Source organism: Halichoeres trimaculatus, unplaced genomic scaffold (assembly GCF_033239565.1).
Source record: "Halichoeres trimaculatus isolate MK-OKI-2021-1 unplaced genomic scaffold, fHalTri1.1 fHalTri1_scaffold_12, whole genome shotgun sequence".
NCBI classification, from domain to species: Eukaryota; Metazoa; Chordata; class Actinopteri; order Labriformes; family Labridae; genus Halichoeres; species Halichoeres trimaculatus.
The window spans coordinates 33,819,563-33,838,642 of record NW_027437190.1 but is presented as its reverse complement, the minus strand read 5'-3'; the positions used below and the strand labels follow the sequence as shown (position 1 = coordinate 33,838,642).

Here is a 19,080-nt window from a genome sequence, read left to right as displayed (position 1 = left end):
CTTCTTCCTGACGGTGTCTTTTGCTTTTGCAAAAACATTTATAGTAACTTTTTACAAAGGTTAATTTTGCATGTAGCGTTGTCAAGAACTCATTCTCCCTAGAGACTACAATGCAGATATCACAAAAAATGAAAAAAAAAAAAAACTTTTAAAGCTTTTGGTGATTTAGTATGGAGGACTAAAAGTGCCAAAATGAACTATATAATTAAATAAGAAATTACTAAAATAATTTAAAAAATAAATAAAAATTTTATTCTTAAATGTGTCAATTATTATTCAATATCCGAAATAAATAATAATTATTATTTTTTTTTTTAATTAAAAAAATATATAGATTCAATTAATTGAATAAATGCATCATTAATTATTTAAAATGTGAACTTGTGTAATGTAAAACCAAATTTAATTATTAGATTATTCTAAATTTATTTTTATTTATATATTTCATTTTGGCACTTTTAGTCCTCCATAAATTAGACCCCAAAATAAGAACCAGTCTGACCAAATACCCCTTTAAAATCATAACTTGATCTATAAATGGTGTAATTGTCCTTTAAAAGAAAAACAGATGCAGAAAAGGACTTCTGTTTGATTGTATGTGTCACAGGAGGTGAAAATCTTGTGTATCTTAAGGACCGTTCGAAGTGTCGTACCTTGTCGTTGAGGAAGCCGATCTTCAGGATGTTCTCCACGTTGGGCGCTCCGTCGGCCATGCTGAGGTCTCCCAGGGAGTCTCCCATCAGGATGATGTTGTGGTAATCCCTCACCTGTTTGAAGTATTCGGTGTTCCTCAGGGCGCCGTCGTGCTTGTTGTAGACGTGGATGAGCTCGCCTTTGAAGCCCTTCAGGACGCCCTGCGAGGAGAGACGAGAAGAGAGGGTTTTAGAGTCACCTCGCTGAGAGGTGATGAAGTATCCCGTCGCTCCTGGAGGACTCACGTTGTCGTCAAAGTCCATGAAGTTGGAGACGACTTTGACGTTGGGGTGGTAGACGCCGGCCTGGCGGATGATTTCCTCCAGGACGTCACCGAGGCCGGCGGAGAAGATGAAGACGGGCACGCTGTGCTGCTGCAGGCGGTCGAAGAACTGCTCGTAGCCGTCCCTGAGAAAGAGGGAGGAGTCAGGCATCAGTCTGGATGCAGAGCAGTTACCCAGAATGCAACAGCAGGAAGAGCGACAGGTACCTGAGTGCAGCGTCTGACTCTCTGACCACCTCGGACAGTTTGTCTTTCTCTAACCGCTGCTCCACCAGTAACGTGTGAGACTTGAAATACCTGCAAACACACACACATGTTAACATTTTATCTTTGTGTTAGAGTCCCTGCGTGTGTGTGTTTGTGTGTGTGTGAGTGTGTGTGTTTCCTTCTCACCACTCCACCATGAACGGGTACTTCTCCTCCATGGTGAGGTGAGGGTCGATCTCGATGGGGTAATACTTGTTCTTCAGCTGCAGCAGCTTCTGTCGGCACTCCTCCGTCACCAGTTTACAGTTATCGATGATATCTGAGCGAAGACGGAGAAAACACAAAAACCGTTTAATAAAAGTTACAAAAAAATGTCTGCAGCAACTTTAACTGAAGCACAAACTCACTGTGACACGTCGGACAGCGTTTGCCGTTAACGGCGAACTTGCTTAACGTCATGTCGAAGTCTGTGATGATCTGAAAGAGGCGAGAAACACGGACCAATCAGACTCCACGGTTTCATAAAAAGGAGGGTGGGATGTGAGGAGCAGGTGAGGCCGTACCTGTAGTTTGGAGGCTCCTCCTTTGATGAGGCCACAGATGATCTGCTCCACCCGCTCAGGGTCCCTCATGTGGACCGTTGACTTCTCAAACTGAGGCATCTGGAAACAGGAAGGGAAAAAAGAGACGCACATTAAATGGCTGTTTGCACGAGAACCCTCCTCAAAGAGATCAAGACGCTTTGTTGATGTTTCATTAAAAGGCTGTAGAGCACGTTCTATCCCTGGCCATGCTGTCTGCGCCATACGTCTGCGTACTTGAGCACAGCCACATCCAAAAAATTTTCTCTCCGCCGAATCACACCATTCGTTAATCTGCTTCATGTCAGCACTACAGACACACCAATGAACCAATCAGAGCGAGCTGTTAGCAGCGTCTTTCTTGGTTTATCTACCTCATATGTAAGAGAAAGTGGAGAGTTGGTCCCTGAAAGAAAGTTCGTACTCCTGACTGAAAACACAACAAACGTTTTAACAACCCAAAGAGACAGCATCCGAAACAGTACGCTGAAAGTTAAATGTGAGGACACCAAACACACCGTCGCCCACTCAGCCAAAACAGACAGCTTTGATCCAGATATTTGATTGGGACACTCCATGACACAAGAAGTTAGCGCTGCAAAGATGAGACTGAAGCAGGAACGTTTGACCTTGTAAAAGATGTGGTCCCCATTCAGCTAAAAATCAGTGAACTGAAACGAAAACAACTGCTTCATTTTCTTCTGGATTACACTGCACTGTAAGTGTTTAAAGCAGCAACTCAAGTTCCGTTTTCATTTTATGGTTTTCAGTATGTTGATTTTTTTTTTACCTTGTTAAAGTTAAATCTTTTGCCCAACTTTAAATGAAAATTGGCTTCAGTGAAGTTGAGTTTGTGATATAGCAAGAGGTGACATTTTTATTTGACAAGAGTGTTGTTTAAGACCTGGTTCTGTTTATTGTTCTGCTTTGACAAACTAGCTGTTATGTAGTCAGTGTGCACCTTTGACGTGTTCAAGTTTATTTTCATTTTGAGCTAAAGCAGGGATTCGCCAAGTGTGGTGCGTGCACAATCTAAGTGTAATAGCAGCTGAGAAACATTACTTGTTGATATATTAACTAGGGATGGGTACCTTTCACATTTGAAACGATACGGTACAGATGCCCGGTACCTGGCAATTGGTACTGGTACTCAACAGTACCAAGTTTGGGTACTTTTTTGTGTTTATGTGATAAAAAATATCATTTTGTTCATCACTGAAATGTAAAAAAATTTCACTTCAACAAATTTATTCTTCAATATATAACCTTGAAATGCTGTGTTCATGTCCAGCATGGAAAATCTCCTACTCTTCCACTCTCTCACAGTCACAAGGATGCTTTCAGGTACCTAAACATGGAACCTTTTGGTTTTACATGAATCGATACCCGGTACTTTTGACAGAATTCGGTCGGTACCTTTAAAAGTACCTTATTCGGTACCCATCCCTAATATTAACTCAGTGAATAAATAATTGAAAAATTTTATTGGCGGTTAACAGTTTAAATATCTAGATGTTTAATTTCTGTTACATAGTAACAGAAATTTACAATACAGTTATTACAATACAGTTATTCCCCCCACTGTTTTTAATATGAAAGATCATCAGGCCCATTATTTTACATTCTGTTCTGTGTTAACAGCAGCATATTTTATAAACTTGACACTGTATATCTGGCATAAAGACTATGCCTTTTCTTCACGGGCATTGGAGGCGTGTCCGCTAAGTCAGGAGGTAAAAGAGGTGCATGGCCTGAAAAAGTCTGGGAACCGATAAGTTTAAGAAAACAGAAAGACTGAAAAATGAGAACTTAACTTTGTGCACGTCAACATTTTTATTTGATTCTTGCTAAATTATTCACCTTATCCAACAATATCATCTTAAATGATCGTTATCTTTTTTCCGTTAAGAACTTTGGTTTATTTAAGTAATAAAGAAGTTATACTGTTAAATAAAATACAAAATAGTCAGAATAATCCAAGTTTACAAAAAAGTAATAAAATCATAATCAAGATTTTGCAAAAAAATAATTGTGACATGAATTTTTTTCCGTACCGCCCACCCCTATGTGACATCACAAAGACAGAAAGCTCTCTGTCTTTGACGTTGAACATTCTAGAACCTCATTGATGGAGCTGCAGCATAAAGGTCGTGTAGAAAAACAAGAACCAGGACTTTACCATCAGTTCTTAAAGAGACAGGAGCCAGAGCAGAGACTGAAGGAGGAGAGAAGACTTTAAACACCAGTGTGTTTCTAAAACGTTGACCCTCACTCGAACTGTGTGATATAAATAACAGTTGATGATGATATTAACATGTCCCGTCTCACTGCCTCTGTTATATTTAGACGTACAGTTCCCTGTTTAATCCACACACACAGACACAGAGAGGTGGAGGGGGTGGTGGTGGTGGAGGGTTCAGGGTCATAAAACAGCTGATGTTTGGAATCTGCTGGTGTTGTATAACAGGCCGAGCAGACACACAAACAGTCCCAGTGACACCCAGCAGAGAGGACCTCCATCCAGGCACATCAGGTCTCTGGATTACTCTGAAGTTCAGCCCAGCTTTAAGAGGAGATGATGAGCCTGAAGTTTGTTTTTCTTCATCCAAACATTTCTGATTACGCCCGGAAACCAGACCCACCTGAGCCTCCATCTGACCGCCTCACGGGGAATAAATGTACGTTTCAGACGCTTAAATCAGCTCGTTGAGTAACACAAGCTGGAGTTACCAAATACCCACAACTTCCTGAGTAAGAAGAGAGGATTACACTCCTACAAGAGGATCAATATCCAACAGGAAATGTATTTCAATAATCTTATTCCAGGTTTTTATCAGCATGCATGGGACGTGAAATCCAACAGAACATGTTTTTATTGGTAAAAAGCTAAATAACATGTTTGCACGGGTCAAAAAGTGACAGATATCTCTGATTTTCAGGATTCATCAGGACCTTAGTCAACAGGAATTTTGCAACAGAGTGTTAAAACAAGGAAGTTATGTCAGTAGCTTTCTGTTAAAGGTGTTTTGCCACCTGAAAACAACACAACACCCGTCAACAAGATCAGTTAGACCCTCATTGAGTCAAAAAAGGTGAGTTATGAAAGTAGTTAACCTCCTTTGACACATTTGAGATGTAAACATGTTAATTTCTGCTCTTTGAATGGGTGTGTATGTGGTTTCTGGTGTTTCTACAGCCAGCCCCTAGTGGACACTACAGGAACTGCAGTTTGTAACACTTCCACAATGGCTACCTTTTTTAAGACCAAGGATTCCTAAGCAGAAATCTCTGGTCTAAACATATAAGACTTAAGCAGAAGTGTTAAAAGCTGCAGTTCCTTGAATGTCCACTAGAGGCTGGCTGCAGAAGTGTTAAAAGCTTAAAATCTTTACAGCAGAAATAAACATGTTTCTGCCTGGTTCAAAGCATATTTGAGTCTGATTAGATCATTTCCCTATCAGCAGGTGATATTTCTAAAGTTATTACACTTACAAGTTTTGCCCATATATGGGCATGGCTGTTTGACTGACAGAGGCTAAAGCCCCGCCTCTTTCCCTCATCCTTAACTGAATTTATCTAAACTAAGTTAGCATTCAATATGGCCCCCAAACAAAACAATGACCCTAGAATGTAATAAAACCCAAAATGTAACAACTGGTCGATGATGTAACTAAAGTGCTAAGCTCAAAATGTGAAAAATAAAAAGTTATAAAAACCAAAATGTAACAAGTTTTTGCGTTATGGGCAAGCAGTTATTAAATTTCAGGAATGCAAATTTTTTTGGGGCTAAATTTCAGGTTGTTGTTACATATTGGGCTCTAATAGGACTTTTAATTATAGTGTATATTGATTCTTCAATTTTCAGAGTGCACCTCTAGTGGACGCTTGAGGAATTGCAGCTTTTTTTTTCAACATTATTCAAAATACTGGAATACATCTGGTTTAGTCCTACTTTTTGGATGTTATATCCAATGTCGGACTAATTTTAGTCCAATCTGGATAAAGGAAGTCTAGAAAATTTTCCTTTTTGATGATAATAAAAGGGAAAAATGTTGCGGAGTTGCTTTTAAAGAGTGAAAAAATCGACCAATGGGATCAGACTGAACTAAATACAAACATTTTCTCTCTATCAGCAATTCAGGTCTCATTTTTCTCCTTTAATATCTTGAATAAGACATTTTCTGGACCTGTCAGGTGAATCTGGATCAGATTAAGTCTCATAAGACATTTAAAAAAACACTTAATCAGATTTTTCTTTTGCAGTTCAGCTGTATGAGCAGAAACACACAGGCTGTTTTTGTCGTGTGTGTGTGTCTATGCTGGCGCAAAGCAAACTACTTAATCACTAAAACACACACATACACACACCTCCCCCACTCCCACCCATAACATCGACTGGTGTTGCATAATCAGCATCAGGTTTCTGAGCTCATAAATCAGAAAGTTGATACTGAACAGAGACAGAAATAACACACAGCTCCGTTATTACCGACTGTTTACTGTCTGATCAGACACAAATATCTGAGCGTGCAAACACCCAAACAACTTCCTGCGGTTCGCCTCTGCACAGGGCAGATTATGCAGACTTCTCCTGTCACAAAGGAAGAGTAGGAAGTGTTTTTATGTAAATGCACAGAGCAAACACACGGTCCCTGCAGAAACCTGTCTCTGAGATGAGTTTTAAAAAAGCAGGAGGGCTGAAGAGGGCGTGTTCCTCTGACGGCAGAGAAATTCAAACCAGATCTCCTCCTGAGAAGACACAACAACGCTGAACGAAGCAGCTATGATCAGCTTCTTTACATCTCTGCTTCAATTATTTTGGATATTTTGCACAATTTAAATCTTTTTCATCTGGATTTAAATTCCTGCTCTTTAAGGCATAAATACTGCGGAGACCACCTTTGGAGAATAAGCAAAATCTGCATTTTAAAGAGTCGTTTTAAGCTACATTTAAAGAGGCTCCAGGCTCAAACACACACACACACACACACACATTCACACACACACACACTCTTACCTCGGGGTCTGCTGTCTCAGATAAAACCGGAGTGAGGAAAAGATTGTGAGGCTGCAGAGAGCTTTTATATCTGCAGAAACAGCCAGGGAGGGAGGAGGCGGAGCGTGACGGAGGTTCCACAACAAATCCCCTCCCCCGCGTGCAAACACACACACACTCACTCACACACAAACACACACACACACACAAACACACACACTCATAAAGCTGCTCTCTGACAGCCGATTCCCACACTGGCTCTCATTCTGTCAGCTGAATAATTGCTCTTTTGTTTTATTGCCGAGCCGCTGAGCTCAGAGCGATACATCACCAACAACACAACAAGCCGTCAGCGTTACAGTCAGTCTTACAGCCGGGTTTGGACCTGGATCTTTCACTTTTAGGGTATAAATACTGGGGTCAAGACCCTGTTTAAGTTCTTCTACCTTTTCTTTTATTTATAAGAAGATGAGACTTTTCTTTCAAGGATCAGAGAAGTCAGTGTGTCAGGGATAATGTGTTGTTATGTGAACTAGAATCCAGACAGGGTGAGCAGCAGACCAAATCCATACAATACAATACAATACAGACATCCCAAACTGGGTGATGAGCAACACCTTCTCTAAAATCAACAACTATTTAAATGTATTATTTCCTCCATTGTTGTAAAAATGTATGTCATATTTTTAATGTTGTTTAATATAATAAATAAAATAAAATAAAATATAAAATAATATAAAATAAAATAATATTAAATAGTATTAAATAAAATAAAATAATATAAAATAAAATAAAATAAAATAAAATAAAATAAAATAAAATAGAATAAAGTAAAATAAAACAAAACATAATATAATAAAATAAAATCAGCCATGTAAATAAATCTGAATGAATTATTTTACTGGAACTAAAAATATGTAACTACATCAACTTTGGTTTAAAATAAAAGGTTTGCCAAACTTAACCTGATTGAGATTTTCTACTTTTTCCTTGCAAATTTTAAAAATCAAAATGAAAGTTCTGCTTGAATCACTATACCGATGTCATTTTAAGCATCAAAGGGTTGGATTTCAGATTAATTATATTAGATTTAATAATAATATAATATTATAGTGATTTGGAGGAGATATCAGAATATTGAGATATAGCCTAAAAATATCAAGATACTAGAATTTGGCCATATCGTGCAGCCCTACTATGAGGATGATCAGTTCTAACTGGACTGCAGCACCATCTTCTGGCCCGGAGTCTCATGCACACTGCCGTAGAGATGTGACTTTTAACCAGGTGTTTGTTCTTGAACTAATTTTCTTTGTTTAAGTTGACTTTTTACTGGATACTCGGGCTGGGACAAGCTTTTCGACTCTGTTACAATTTTTGGGGTGCCAATTGGAATTGAATTGCAACTCTATGATATTTCCAATTTTGGGGATTTTTTAGTTAGCTTTTTTAAAACCAAACCAAATGAATAATGTGTTTTTATTCTCTGTAAAGTGTCCTTGAGTGTCAGAAAGGTGCTTTTAAATAAAATGTATTATTATTATTATTAAATAGTTAATGATGACGAGGTCTATTGACATCAGGAGCCATATTTTCCTACAAAATGAACATCACATATGAGTCAGTTTTTAAGATTTATTCAGGGGGAACTGACATCTCAACTTCTTTCCAACCCAGCTGATAGGACTAAAATCAAGGACCTAAATTTGGAAAAAAAATATCTCGACAAAAAAAATCATTAAACAAACCATCCTCATACCAAAACTATGATACATCAATTTTGCCTTCCATCCCTACTGGATACATTGCACCAAGGTAAGGTTATCAGTACAGTTATTTAGCGCTATGGTTTGAAACGTGACAACAAGCTAACTTTGTCAGTTTGTACCGTAGTTTAGTAGCTGTCTATATTTATCTCTCCTCACAGCCCGGTGCTCTGAGACGTGTCTGTAACGTGTAACGTTAGTGAATCCTGGTTCTGTCCTACCAGAGCTCATCTACCAACTCCAACCTCACCAAGCAGAGCTAACGTAACCTCACTCTTCATTTTATTGATAGACTCTCAAGTTTGAACAGACCACTGCAGAATAACTGCTGACTGTGGGTTGGAGGCTACATTAGCACAAAAAGATTAACCCCTGTGTTAGCCTTTAGCTCGTGCTCTATCTCTCTCCTGTTTAGCTTTCTTCTGCTCTTCAGCTGGTCATCAAAGCAACGACACATCAAGTTGCACAGGAAGTGAGACCAAAATAACAATCAACATCTGGAGGATTTTCAAAATAAAACATGGTGATCATCCTTGGAGGGAAATCCCTGGTCATGTGACTTCACCTTGTTCTCGTCATGACAACACTCAGCTGAGAGTCTAAAGACGAGGGAAGACTGAGCCATTCAATCATTTTCTCCAGAAAACTGGAAAGGCTATGGGTTAAAGAAGTGAATTACTCGATTCATGACCTGAAGAAAGCTTTAAAAACCTGTTCTTGTTCTGTGACCTTTGACCCCTTCTGAAAGGATCCTTTAAAATCAATCAGAGAGGACGGACCGGCTTCAGGTCTCCTCCTGCTGACACACACGCTTCAGCACATTCCTCCTCAGACACCGAGAGGTCAGAGAAGTCAAGGATTGGTGTGAGCATCACCACACACACACACACACACACACACACACAGACACACACACGGCCCATGGACATGCCTCACATGTATGTAACCTACAGGGTTCAGGGTGAGCTGCTCTCCTGCTGCTTATATTAGGTCACGTATGTGTGTACATTCAAAGAGACGAGTCTGAGCATGCTCACATACAGGTCTGTTTCAGGACCAGCAGGTTTTGAAGAGTCCCTGAGGGGCCTGAGGGGCTGACAGGCGCCGACACAAACAACCTGAAAAACGTCACAAACTCTAGTTAACGAGTTATTTCTCTTCAAAGTTCTCATAAGTGTTTAAATCAGCTGATGCATCATCATCATCTTCTTCAAACTGTGCCTCTGCTTCAACATTATGCAACACACACACACACACACACACACACACACACACACACACACACACACACACACACACACACACACACACACACACACACACACACACACACAGTCTCTCGGTGGGGCTCGTGTTTTGCTGAGCCAGCCTCTCCTCCCTGCTGGTGTCAGAGACGGGAACTTGAGTCCAGATCCAGTGCCTCACATTCCTCCAGGAAGTAGGTCGACAGTCTCTGGTTTCACCTCAGCACAACAACGAGACCCGTCCCAGCTGGAGACCAGGTTCACAGAGGAACGAAAATGTTTTCTATTCACTTCCTCCATCCTTTATCCTTTCAGCCTTCCTTCTTTCCCATATTTCTTCCCTTCCTCCCTCTTTCTTCCTATCCCTCCTTTCACACCTTTCCTATTTCCCTTTTTTCATCCTTACTTTGAATTCTTCTGTCCTTTCTCTCTTCCTTTCTTCTTTTTTCCTTCATCTTCCATCCTTCCTTTCCTCTTCTTTGATTTCCTCTTCCTACCTTCTTTTCCTCCCTTCATCTTCCTTTCCTTAACACCTTCCATCCTCTTTTTCCTTCCTTCTGTCCTTCCATTGATTCCTTCCCCCCTCTCGTCCTTACTATGTTTTCTATTCATCTTCCTTTCTTCAATCCTTTCTGCTTTCCTTTTTCTTGTTCTCATTTCCTTCCTGTCTTTCCTTTGTCCTTTTCCTTTTTCCTTTCTTCTCTTCCTTTCCTTCTTTTCCTTCTTTCTTTTCCTTTCCATCCTTTTTCTCCATTTCATTTCCTTCCTCCATTTCTTCTTTACAATATTTTTCCCTGTCTTTCCTTTTGTCCTTTTCCTTTCCATCTTTTCTTCCTTCGTTTCTTCCATTTCGTTTCCTTCCTGTCCTTTTCCCCTCCAACCTTCCTTTCATTTTTCCTTCCTCCCTTTCATCCCTCCTTTTATTCCATTTCAATTCCTTTCTGTTATTTTCCTTTCCATCCTTGCTCTCTTTTTTTTCTTTCTTTCCTTTCCTCCCTCCTTTTACTCTATTTCATTTCCTTTCCACCCTTTCTTTCATCCTTCACCCCTCCCTTCCCTAAATTATGTATCCTTCCTGTCTTTCCCTTAGTTCTTTTCCCTACTTTCTCTTCCTTTTTTTCCTCCCTTTCCTTCATTTCTTTTCTTTTCTGTCCTTTTCCTTTCCATCCTTTCTTTATTTTCTCCTTTTTTCCATTCCATTTCCTTTCCGTCCTTTCTTCTCTTCCTTTCTCCCTTTCCTTTAGTTTATTTCATTCCATCCTTTCTTCTTTCCCTTTTCTTCCTTTCCTTTCCTGCATTCCCCTTGTTTTCCTTTCTTTCCTGTTTTCTCTCCTTTTCTTGTATGCTTCCTTTCCTTCCCTTCATCCTTCCTTCCTCCCTTCAGCTCTGTCTTTAGATCAAATTAGTCTGGATCTGGACCTTTACGACCTTTACGACTCTGCATTAGAAACTATCTGTCTCAGTGTTTGCACACCGCATTGTCTCCGTGTTGTCTCAGAGTTTTCTCAGATGCTTTCGATGCCTCGGATCGATGCGGACCCAGCTGAGGGGTAATGCTCTGCGTGTTTCTGCAGACCACGCTCCCTAAAATAACCATCATCAATCCTCCAAACTCCTCTCCAGCTGTCAAATTGCTGCTTCGACCCTCTCCCTGTAATATTCTGAAATCCTCGCCGAGCATTCCTCCTCCTCCGCCCCACGAGTCAGAGTAAAGGTGAGTGCCCCAGCCTCGGCCTGCCGGGGTCAGAGGTCGCGATGGAAAAAGTGCCGAGGCCAGCAGAGCGAGAGCAGAGTTCACGGTCTGTTGTTAGTCGAGCAGAGGGGAATCCTGACCCGGCGTGAGCAGATATTTTTACTGTGTGTGCAAACAGCAGCAACCTGTTTTTTATTTCTGCGTCCCATCATCCTCTGGGAACGTTGAAATGCCAAACTGTAACTCCATCTGCTCAGAATCAGACAGATTTAGTTCATCTTCATCAGTTACTGCAAATCTAATCTAACACATGGCGTCCCCCAAGGGTCATTGCTCGGTCCCCTCCGGTTTCTCCTCTACACGCTCCAACTCGGTGCCCCCGTTCAGTGCTGAATCCACTTCTAGACCCACTTCCTCAGACGCCACTCCACAATCTCACCACCTGATGCCACCATCAGAAGCCTCATGACCCCCATCACCAAATCCAAGCACGTGCCATGCTTCCTCCAATCTCCAATCTTACATTGAGGAGTTGAGTGAACAGGTGTGCTGTTCAAGCACAGCTCAGCTCTGCCCCCCAGTGGTGAAGAGCTAGAATCAAACTTCAAACTCCAGCAGGCTTCATCATCAGACTGAAGTTTTTTCTTTTTCAGGTTTCAGTGAATTAATTAATTGAGTGATAGGATAAAACATATTTTTGTTTAGCTAAAGAGCAATAATTCTTAAAATGAAAATTTGTTTGAAACAAGTGAAAAACAAGTGACTTAGGTAGATCTTCTTTCTGGATGTTGGCTAGTGTGTGAACTTTTTTCTTCTATTAATTTTGACTTAACTGTCTCTGTCCGACACACCTGCTTGAGAATATTTCTGAAAATAATTAACACAAACATGGAACCTGGTGTTAATTTTTAAGAGCAAACTTGACATCTAAGACATGGGACGACACAAAAACTGTAAATTCCAACACATAATTAGCATATTTTGCTAAATAAATTATAAAACCTTTCAACTTCCTGTACTAAATTAAAATTATTTATCACCAAAATTACTTCATATAAGAGTGTTAAATCAAAAAAAAAATTTAGTTTAAGTAATTGAACATGTGTTGTCTTTTTTTTTTCAAAAGTTTGCAATAAATAAAAAAATAAAAAATAAAAACTTGCAAAATTTGGGGGGGGGGGGGATTATGTGCAAAAACTTTGAAAAATGAATTTCAAAAAATCGGCCAAAAGAAATTTTCAAAAAGCTTAACAAACTTTTAAAAAACATCTTTTATTAAACTTCAAATTTTGCAAAAAATTATATAGTAAAGCAAATTTGACAAAAAAATTTCAAACTTTTATGATTTCAAATTTTGCCATAATATATTTTTTAAAAAAAATAACAAAAAATCTGCCAACTCTTTTTAAGAAATTTGAAATTTAAGAAATCTGCCCCAATTGTTTGAAATTTTTGGAATTTCAAAAATTAGCATTTTTGCATTATTCATTTACAATTCAAAATTTTTGAAAGAATATCTGACTTTAATTGCTCAACTCATGTTTTTGTTGTTTGCCTTTGTCTTGCTATCAAGCATGTTTATTAATTGGCAAGTTGGCAGCAAGATGAATCCATCATAGCAAAAAACTAACAACTCTGAAACTTTAAAACATTGCAAACATTTTTGGAAAGTCAAAAATGTTTGAATTCTGAATTTTTTTGCAAAAATTGCACATTGTAAAAAATTGACAAAAATGTATAAGTGTCAAAATTCTCTAACATTTCAAAAATGTGAAAAAAATCACAAAAACTTTGAAATTTCAAAATTTGCAAAATTTTCTTACAACTTTGGATTTTCTTTAAAAAATTGCAAAAATTCTGAAAGTTTTTGAAATTTCAAAAGTTTTCAATTTTTTTTCAAAATTTTAAATAATACTCAAATTTGATAACAAATATTGATAAAATGCTCAACGTATGATTTTTTGTTGTTTGCTAATGTCTTTCCACATATCAAGGATGTTTACTATTGTTGTCAGTTTACTGAATCTATCCACACAGAATAAAAATCTGTATTTTCTTCCAGATCAGTCTTTTTGTAGATGTAGTTATCTTCCCAGGGCTGTAAAACTTGAGGTTAGCCACAGGTGCATGGAAAGTTGGTGGGCTGTTGATGTTGTAGGAGGTGAAGTAGAGCGGTGGCAGGCTTTATTGACAGATGGGATGAAGATTTAGTTCAACTAAATGTTAACACAGGATTTTATTTAGTGTCAGTCTTTAATCACCAATACCCTCTGTAAGAAAAATAAAAACTCTTTATATCAGTAATAAAAAGCCCTTGATCTAGCATCTGACGGTTCAGACTCCTGGGGTTCAGAGTGGATGTTCAGCACCAACAAAGACCTGATGTGGTCTAGACTGGGACAGGAAGCTGTTTTAGCGTGGAAGCTGCAGCTCTCAGCCTCTCTGTGACCGGACGGCTGGATTTACCAAAGAGCTGAACCAACAAAGAGTGGCCGGCAGCCACGCAGCCCGCAGCTCACTGCTTTAAGCCTATTTCACTCCAGACACTTGGACTACATCTGTGAGAGTCTGCAGCTACAGCACGTTAATCCAGGAAATAAGGCTGGATTTCAGCGGTTCACACCAGTAATTCATGAAAACAAACAGAATCAGATCTAAATCTACTCTGAATGGAAATCAGCTCCGGCTGACTTCTGAGCTCAGGTAATGAAAGTAAATCACATTAGAAGACACAGAGCTTCTCCTGAGCTTCTCTTGAGCTTCTCCTGAGCTTCTCCTGCTCGCTCTGTTTCACAATTATTGATGTCAGCTGATCGCTGATTGAGTTACAGGAGACAGACGGAGGCGATGGCGACAGAAATCAGCTTACACGTGCACTTCAGAGCGCTCACTTTCTCTTCTTACTCAGAGATTACGGTGCTGGTCTTTAACTACGCTATCAGGAAACTTTGCATGACTAAAAGTGAAGGTTAAAAGTCTGAAATCTTTGTTGATTCACTAAAAAAACAAAGCTACAGACGTGAGCGATGTTTGATGAGGCCCAAATAAAACAAACTGTCCATTAACACATCATTAAGTCTCGGTTTCCTTGTTTTTCTGGTGTGTTAAAGCTAAAAACACCAAGTCAGGAGGGGCTACGAGCTACGCTACCACTCAAGACATCAGGTAAGTTCACAGAAAGTCATAGACGCAAGACTGTTTCTACAGTCAGAAATGAGAAGGGAAAAGCTGAGTTACAGGGAGAGTGACATGAACTCGTAGGTGTGTTTTAAGGCAGGCAGCTCATGCAGGCGGCTGTGAAGGTGGGGCTGAATAACTCAGACATGAATCATAAAGATTAGAGAACAGAAAAGCCTTAAACACTCAAGACCAAACCTCATCTGTAAGGCATCGAAGACACATCCATGACTTAAAGATATTATTACACTTATTTTAAGACCTCTACATTTTCTCTCTTGTAGAAATCCCTGAATCTGTAAACTGACCAAAACACTCTGCTGACATCACATAAGAGTCTCTTCACTACTAGGCGTGGGCCTTAAACACCAAGGTCTGCCTTCAGAAGGCTGGCCAATCAGAAGAAGCCTTAAAGAGACAGAAGCTAAACAGTGTTTTCGTGTTTTAGACAGAGGTTGTGTGTTATGGGAGAGACAGAAATTGAGTAACAAGCATCGTAAATACTAGGGGTGGGAGAAAAAATTGTTGTATTGTAGTATCAGGATTTTTTGATAAACGATTTTTAAAGCGTGAATATTTTGTTAAAAGGTTGTTGCTGTTTTTTTCAAATTTAAGTCCTTTGTTTTAGTCTTTGTTTAAAACTAGATTGAAAAAAGTTGGGATGGAAAATTCCTATGAATAAATCTTAAAAATTGACTTACATGTGATGTTCATTTTTTGGGAAAATATGGCTCCTAATATCGTCTTTTGATCTCGTCATCATCATCATCATCATTAAACTTTTTCACCTGGTGTGGTGTAAAGGGAACTAAGGTTACTCAGTTTCAGGTCCTAGAGCAAAGAGCAACAATGGCTGGCTATCAGACCTTCCCGGAGGTTTTTAAGCTTAGTTTCATATGTAAAGATGTGCTGATTGCTGATACCCCAAAATTAAAGAAATCGGCACCAATCCATCGGTGCATGTCTAGATAGAAGCATATAATCCCGACCCTAATTAATATGATCATACTATAAATGAACTCCCTTATGTCCATTCAGTCAACATATCTCCTTTATTCAGGCTTGGGACCTGAAAAACTGACCATAAATAGACATATGCGCAATCCATTTCCTCGAGTCACCTGCTCTGGCTACAGCTGCTAATAAGGAGGGCTTGTCTGTCTGTGAGTGTTCTGGACTGAGGAGGGGCTCACAGCAGAAAATTCCAGGCTACCTGTGGACAAGGCCTCAGAGAGTTCCGGAATGCTGTGATATCACAAAGACAGAAAGCTCTCTGTCTTTGACATGGAACATTCTAGAACCTCATTGATGGAGCTGCAGTAAAGATAGAAAGATTCTCCAGGGGCACCAGAGTATGGAGTAGTGAGAGTGCCAAATTACAAAAATAAATCTATAAAAGAATAAAAAAATAAATGAATAAATTATATAAGAATCCATAAAAGAATAAATGAATTAATGAATCAATAAATAAATTATATAAGAATCTATGAAATAATAAATAAATAAATAAATAAATAAATAAATAAATAAATAAATAAATAATGTATAAGAATCTATGACAGAACAAATAAAAATAAATTAATAAAAAAAAATATATAAGAATCCACAAAAGAAGAGGCTAATACAAACAGAAATATAAAGAAAAAATAAATTAATAAATAAATAGAAAAGTGCTTAATAAATAAAAAATAAAGAAAGAAAGAAAGGCATTATTCCTTTATATTATATAGATTATTATATACTTTATTAATTCATTTTTTATTATTTTATAGATTATTATGTAACTTATTTATTAATTCATTTTTCCTTCATGTTTTTATTAATTTAAAGATTCTTATATATTTTTTCATTAATTAATTTATTCTTTTATAGATTCTCATATAACTTATTTATCAATTCATTTCTTTATACTCTTCTTTTATAGATTTATTTTTGTAATTTGGCACTCTCACCACTCCATACCAGAGGGACAAAATAAAGATTAACAAAGCATGTCTGGTGTTTTGTACGACAGTGCGACCATTGTAGCAGCATAAAATGAAGAGAGGGAGGTCTGTCGTGTCACCAGAAGAAAGCGCTTCAGTCCATCTCTGTTAACAAATATTAACACATGGCTGGGGGCAAAGTGATGGAGGATGATGGTAGCAACGTTTTTACATTGCATGTGAAAACATTCCTCTGAATCATCATGAATTTCCATCTAACATTTGCAGTAGAGGCCTATCAAGCTTTGGAGTGATTAAATCCCCAATAATATGCTGAGGATGGAACTGTAAATGTCTTTACAGTGAGCACACATGTCATTTTAACTCTTCCCCTATTTGTCCCGTTTTCCCAGCTTGTCTTTCATGTTTACATTTGCGTGGAGGCCCGATTCCTGTCAGACTGGTTACAGAGCTGGACTGGGGGAGCTGCTGGTCTGCTGCAGCTTGTGTAACCTGCGTGGTGACAGTTTGAGGAGCTGAGAGCATCCTCTCTTCACACACACACACACACACCTACACACACAGGATGATCCGCTGTCTCACAGTGAAGCTGCTGCTCTTTCTGCTGCAGAAAAGCTAGTGACCTCTAAAAGCAGCTGCTGTTTTAGGGAATAGAGACGCAGGCGCACATCACAGAGTGGTTCACCAGTGTTAAAGGCACTACAACACTGGGTCACACTTCCTGGCATGGTTTTCACATTAAAGTACTGCAGTGTGAGATAAATTTCAGATCCCGAGAGCACAAGCCTTAAAAACACAGAGGTAACGTGAATTTCCTCTGACACTTGCTTCAATATGCTAAAGAAAACTATGATTGATGGTATTTGGAGTATTTGTTCTGTTAGACTGAGGCCTATTAGCTTTAACTTTCAGGTACACCTTGAATAGACTTAGACTTCGTGGGTTATTGTTGATAATATGTTTTTTTATGTGCGGCATAAAAGTGTATTTTGATTTTAATGGAGCCTGTGAGAAAAAGACTGTTTCATCTTTACTAGAAATGCTTCGTTTCTAAAATAAAACTGATGAAAACCTTTACTTAAGCGAATTTACTGTTCACAAGCACATTCAATGCCCCCGTCTTGCTAAACAACTGTTATTACAAGCTAGGTTAATCAAATTTTGACAAAAATATCAAACAAAACATAAAAACATATAAGATTAAGATTTATTTTGGCATAATTTTCAGTGGTTGCAGTGTTACAGGATAGTCTTGAGCGTTTTATAAAAATATTAAATTACGTTTTATAGTTTTTTCCTAGCAAAACAAAGAGAAACTACCCTGTATGTGACTCATTTAGCTTCATAAAGCTTTATTTCGCCATCACTAGTGTCAACAATGACAGAAAATACAAGCTGTCAAAAAGCCCGCGCTTTTATTTTGAAGGTCACCGCAGCGATTTCCTGCCTGTAACCGTTTTGAGGCGCGTGCTCTCTCCGTGTGTGTATATAACTCACCATCTCTATGATCCGGGTTTTCTTGCCCGCCCGCTTCTTCTTAGCGACGATGTACTGAGCCAGGACCACGCCGCCGAACAGGGCACAGACGCTGGCACTGGCCGCCGCTCCGACCTTCACCACGGCCGTCCTGTCCATGACGGTCCGCTGTTCCTCCACCAGAGAGCCGCCGCCCGGAGAGTCTCGTCCGGTCCCGTCCTGTCCTGCTGCCACCGCGCGAGCGCCTTCCTACTGGTGCAATCCCACGACCGAAGATCGTCTATGCTCCGCACAACCACTCACTCTGTCACAGTTACACATTGAGAGGCAGATGTCTCACTGGATAAATCAGTTTATATCACACAGCAGAGATGAAAATTACTTATTATAAATGATTCAGCACACACGGTAGTGTCAACAGATTTGAAATAAAAAAAAAACCTTTGGTTAGCCCTCATTGAAGAAATATATTTTTTTGCAGCATTAAATTGAAAAAAGGAACAAAGTTTGCAAAAAAAAAAAAAAAAATCAAAGATAGTGGTTAAAACTGAAAAAACGTTAAATCTACAAAAACAAGAATAACACAAGTCAACATCAACTTTATTAATGTCAATGGGAAATTGTTTTGCAAAATAAAAATGAACAGAAAAAAATAAATAAAAGAAAAATGTGAAGAAGACAAAAGTAAGACATCAAGAAATTAATCAAAAAAATAACAGTTTGTAAAAATAAAAAGTATCTCAAAATAATGGGGGAAAAACATGAGAAATAAAAACAACAAAGATAAAAGATTTAACATCCTGCCAAAGAAAAAAAAATTAAATAAAATTAAATAAAATTAAATAAAAGCAACATTTTCAGGATTATCATTCATGTAATACCATTAAATGTTAGTTTTAGAGGTGGAAGAATTCATCGTTGACAAGACTAGGACGTGTTTAACTTGTAAGCCTGCAATGACTTCCTTATTTTGGCATGAGTTGACAAGTCAAGGTGTTTCCCACAAGCTCTCACCTTG

General features: G+C 38.6%; 1 protein-coding gene across 2 annotated transcripts in view; it reads right to left on the bottom strand.

Annotated features, from left to right (window-relative positions):
* Positions 1 to 18,338, bottom strand: part of nt5c3a (5'-nucleotidase, cytosolic IIIA) — a 21,143-nt gene extending 2,805 nt beyond the window's left edge. The window contains exons 1-7 of one of the 2 annotated variants that reach the window (XM_074684466.1): positions 18,084 to 18,338; positions 1,747 to 1,845; positions 1,591 to 1,660; positions 1,370 to 1,502; positions 1,184 to 1,273; positions 939 to 1,101; positions 654 to 854 (exon numbers count right to left, since the gene is read on the bottom strand). In XM_074684466.1, coding sequence (XP_074540567.1) covers positions 654 to 854; positions 939 to 1,101; positions 1,184 to 1,273; positions 1,370 to 1,502; positions 1,591 to 1,660; positions 1,747 to 1,845; positions 18,084 to 18,221 — 894 coding nt within the window. In that variant the 5' untranslated portion in view covers positions 18,222 to 18,338. Of the gene's footprint in view, positions 1 to 653; positions 855 to 938; positions 1,102 to 1,183; positions 1,274 to 1,369; positions 1,503 to 1,590; positions 1,661 to 1,746; positions 1,846 to 6,781; positions 6,835 to 18,083 lie in introns of those variants that run through there. The other variant, XM_074684468.1, reaches the window with a different exon arrangement.
* Positions 18,339 to 19,080: the final 742 nt, after the last annotated feature.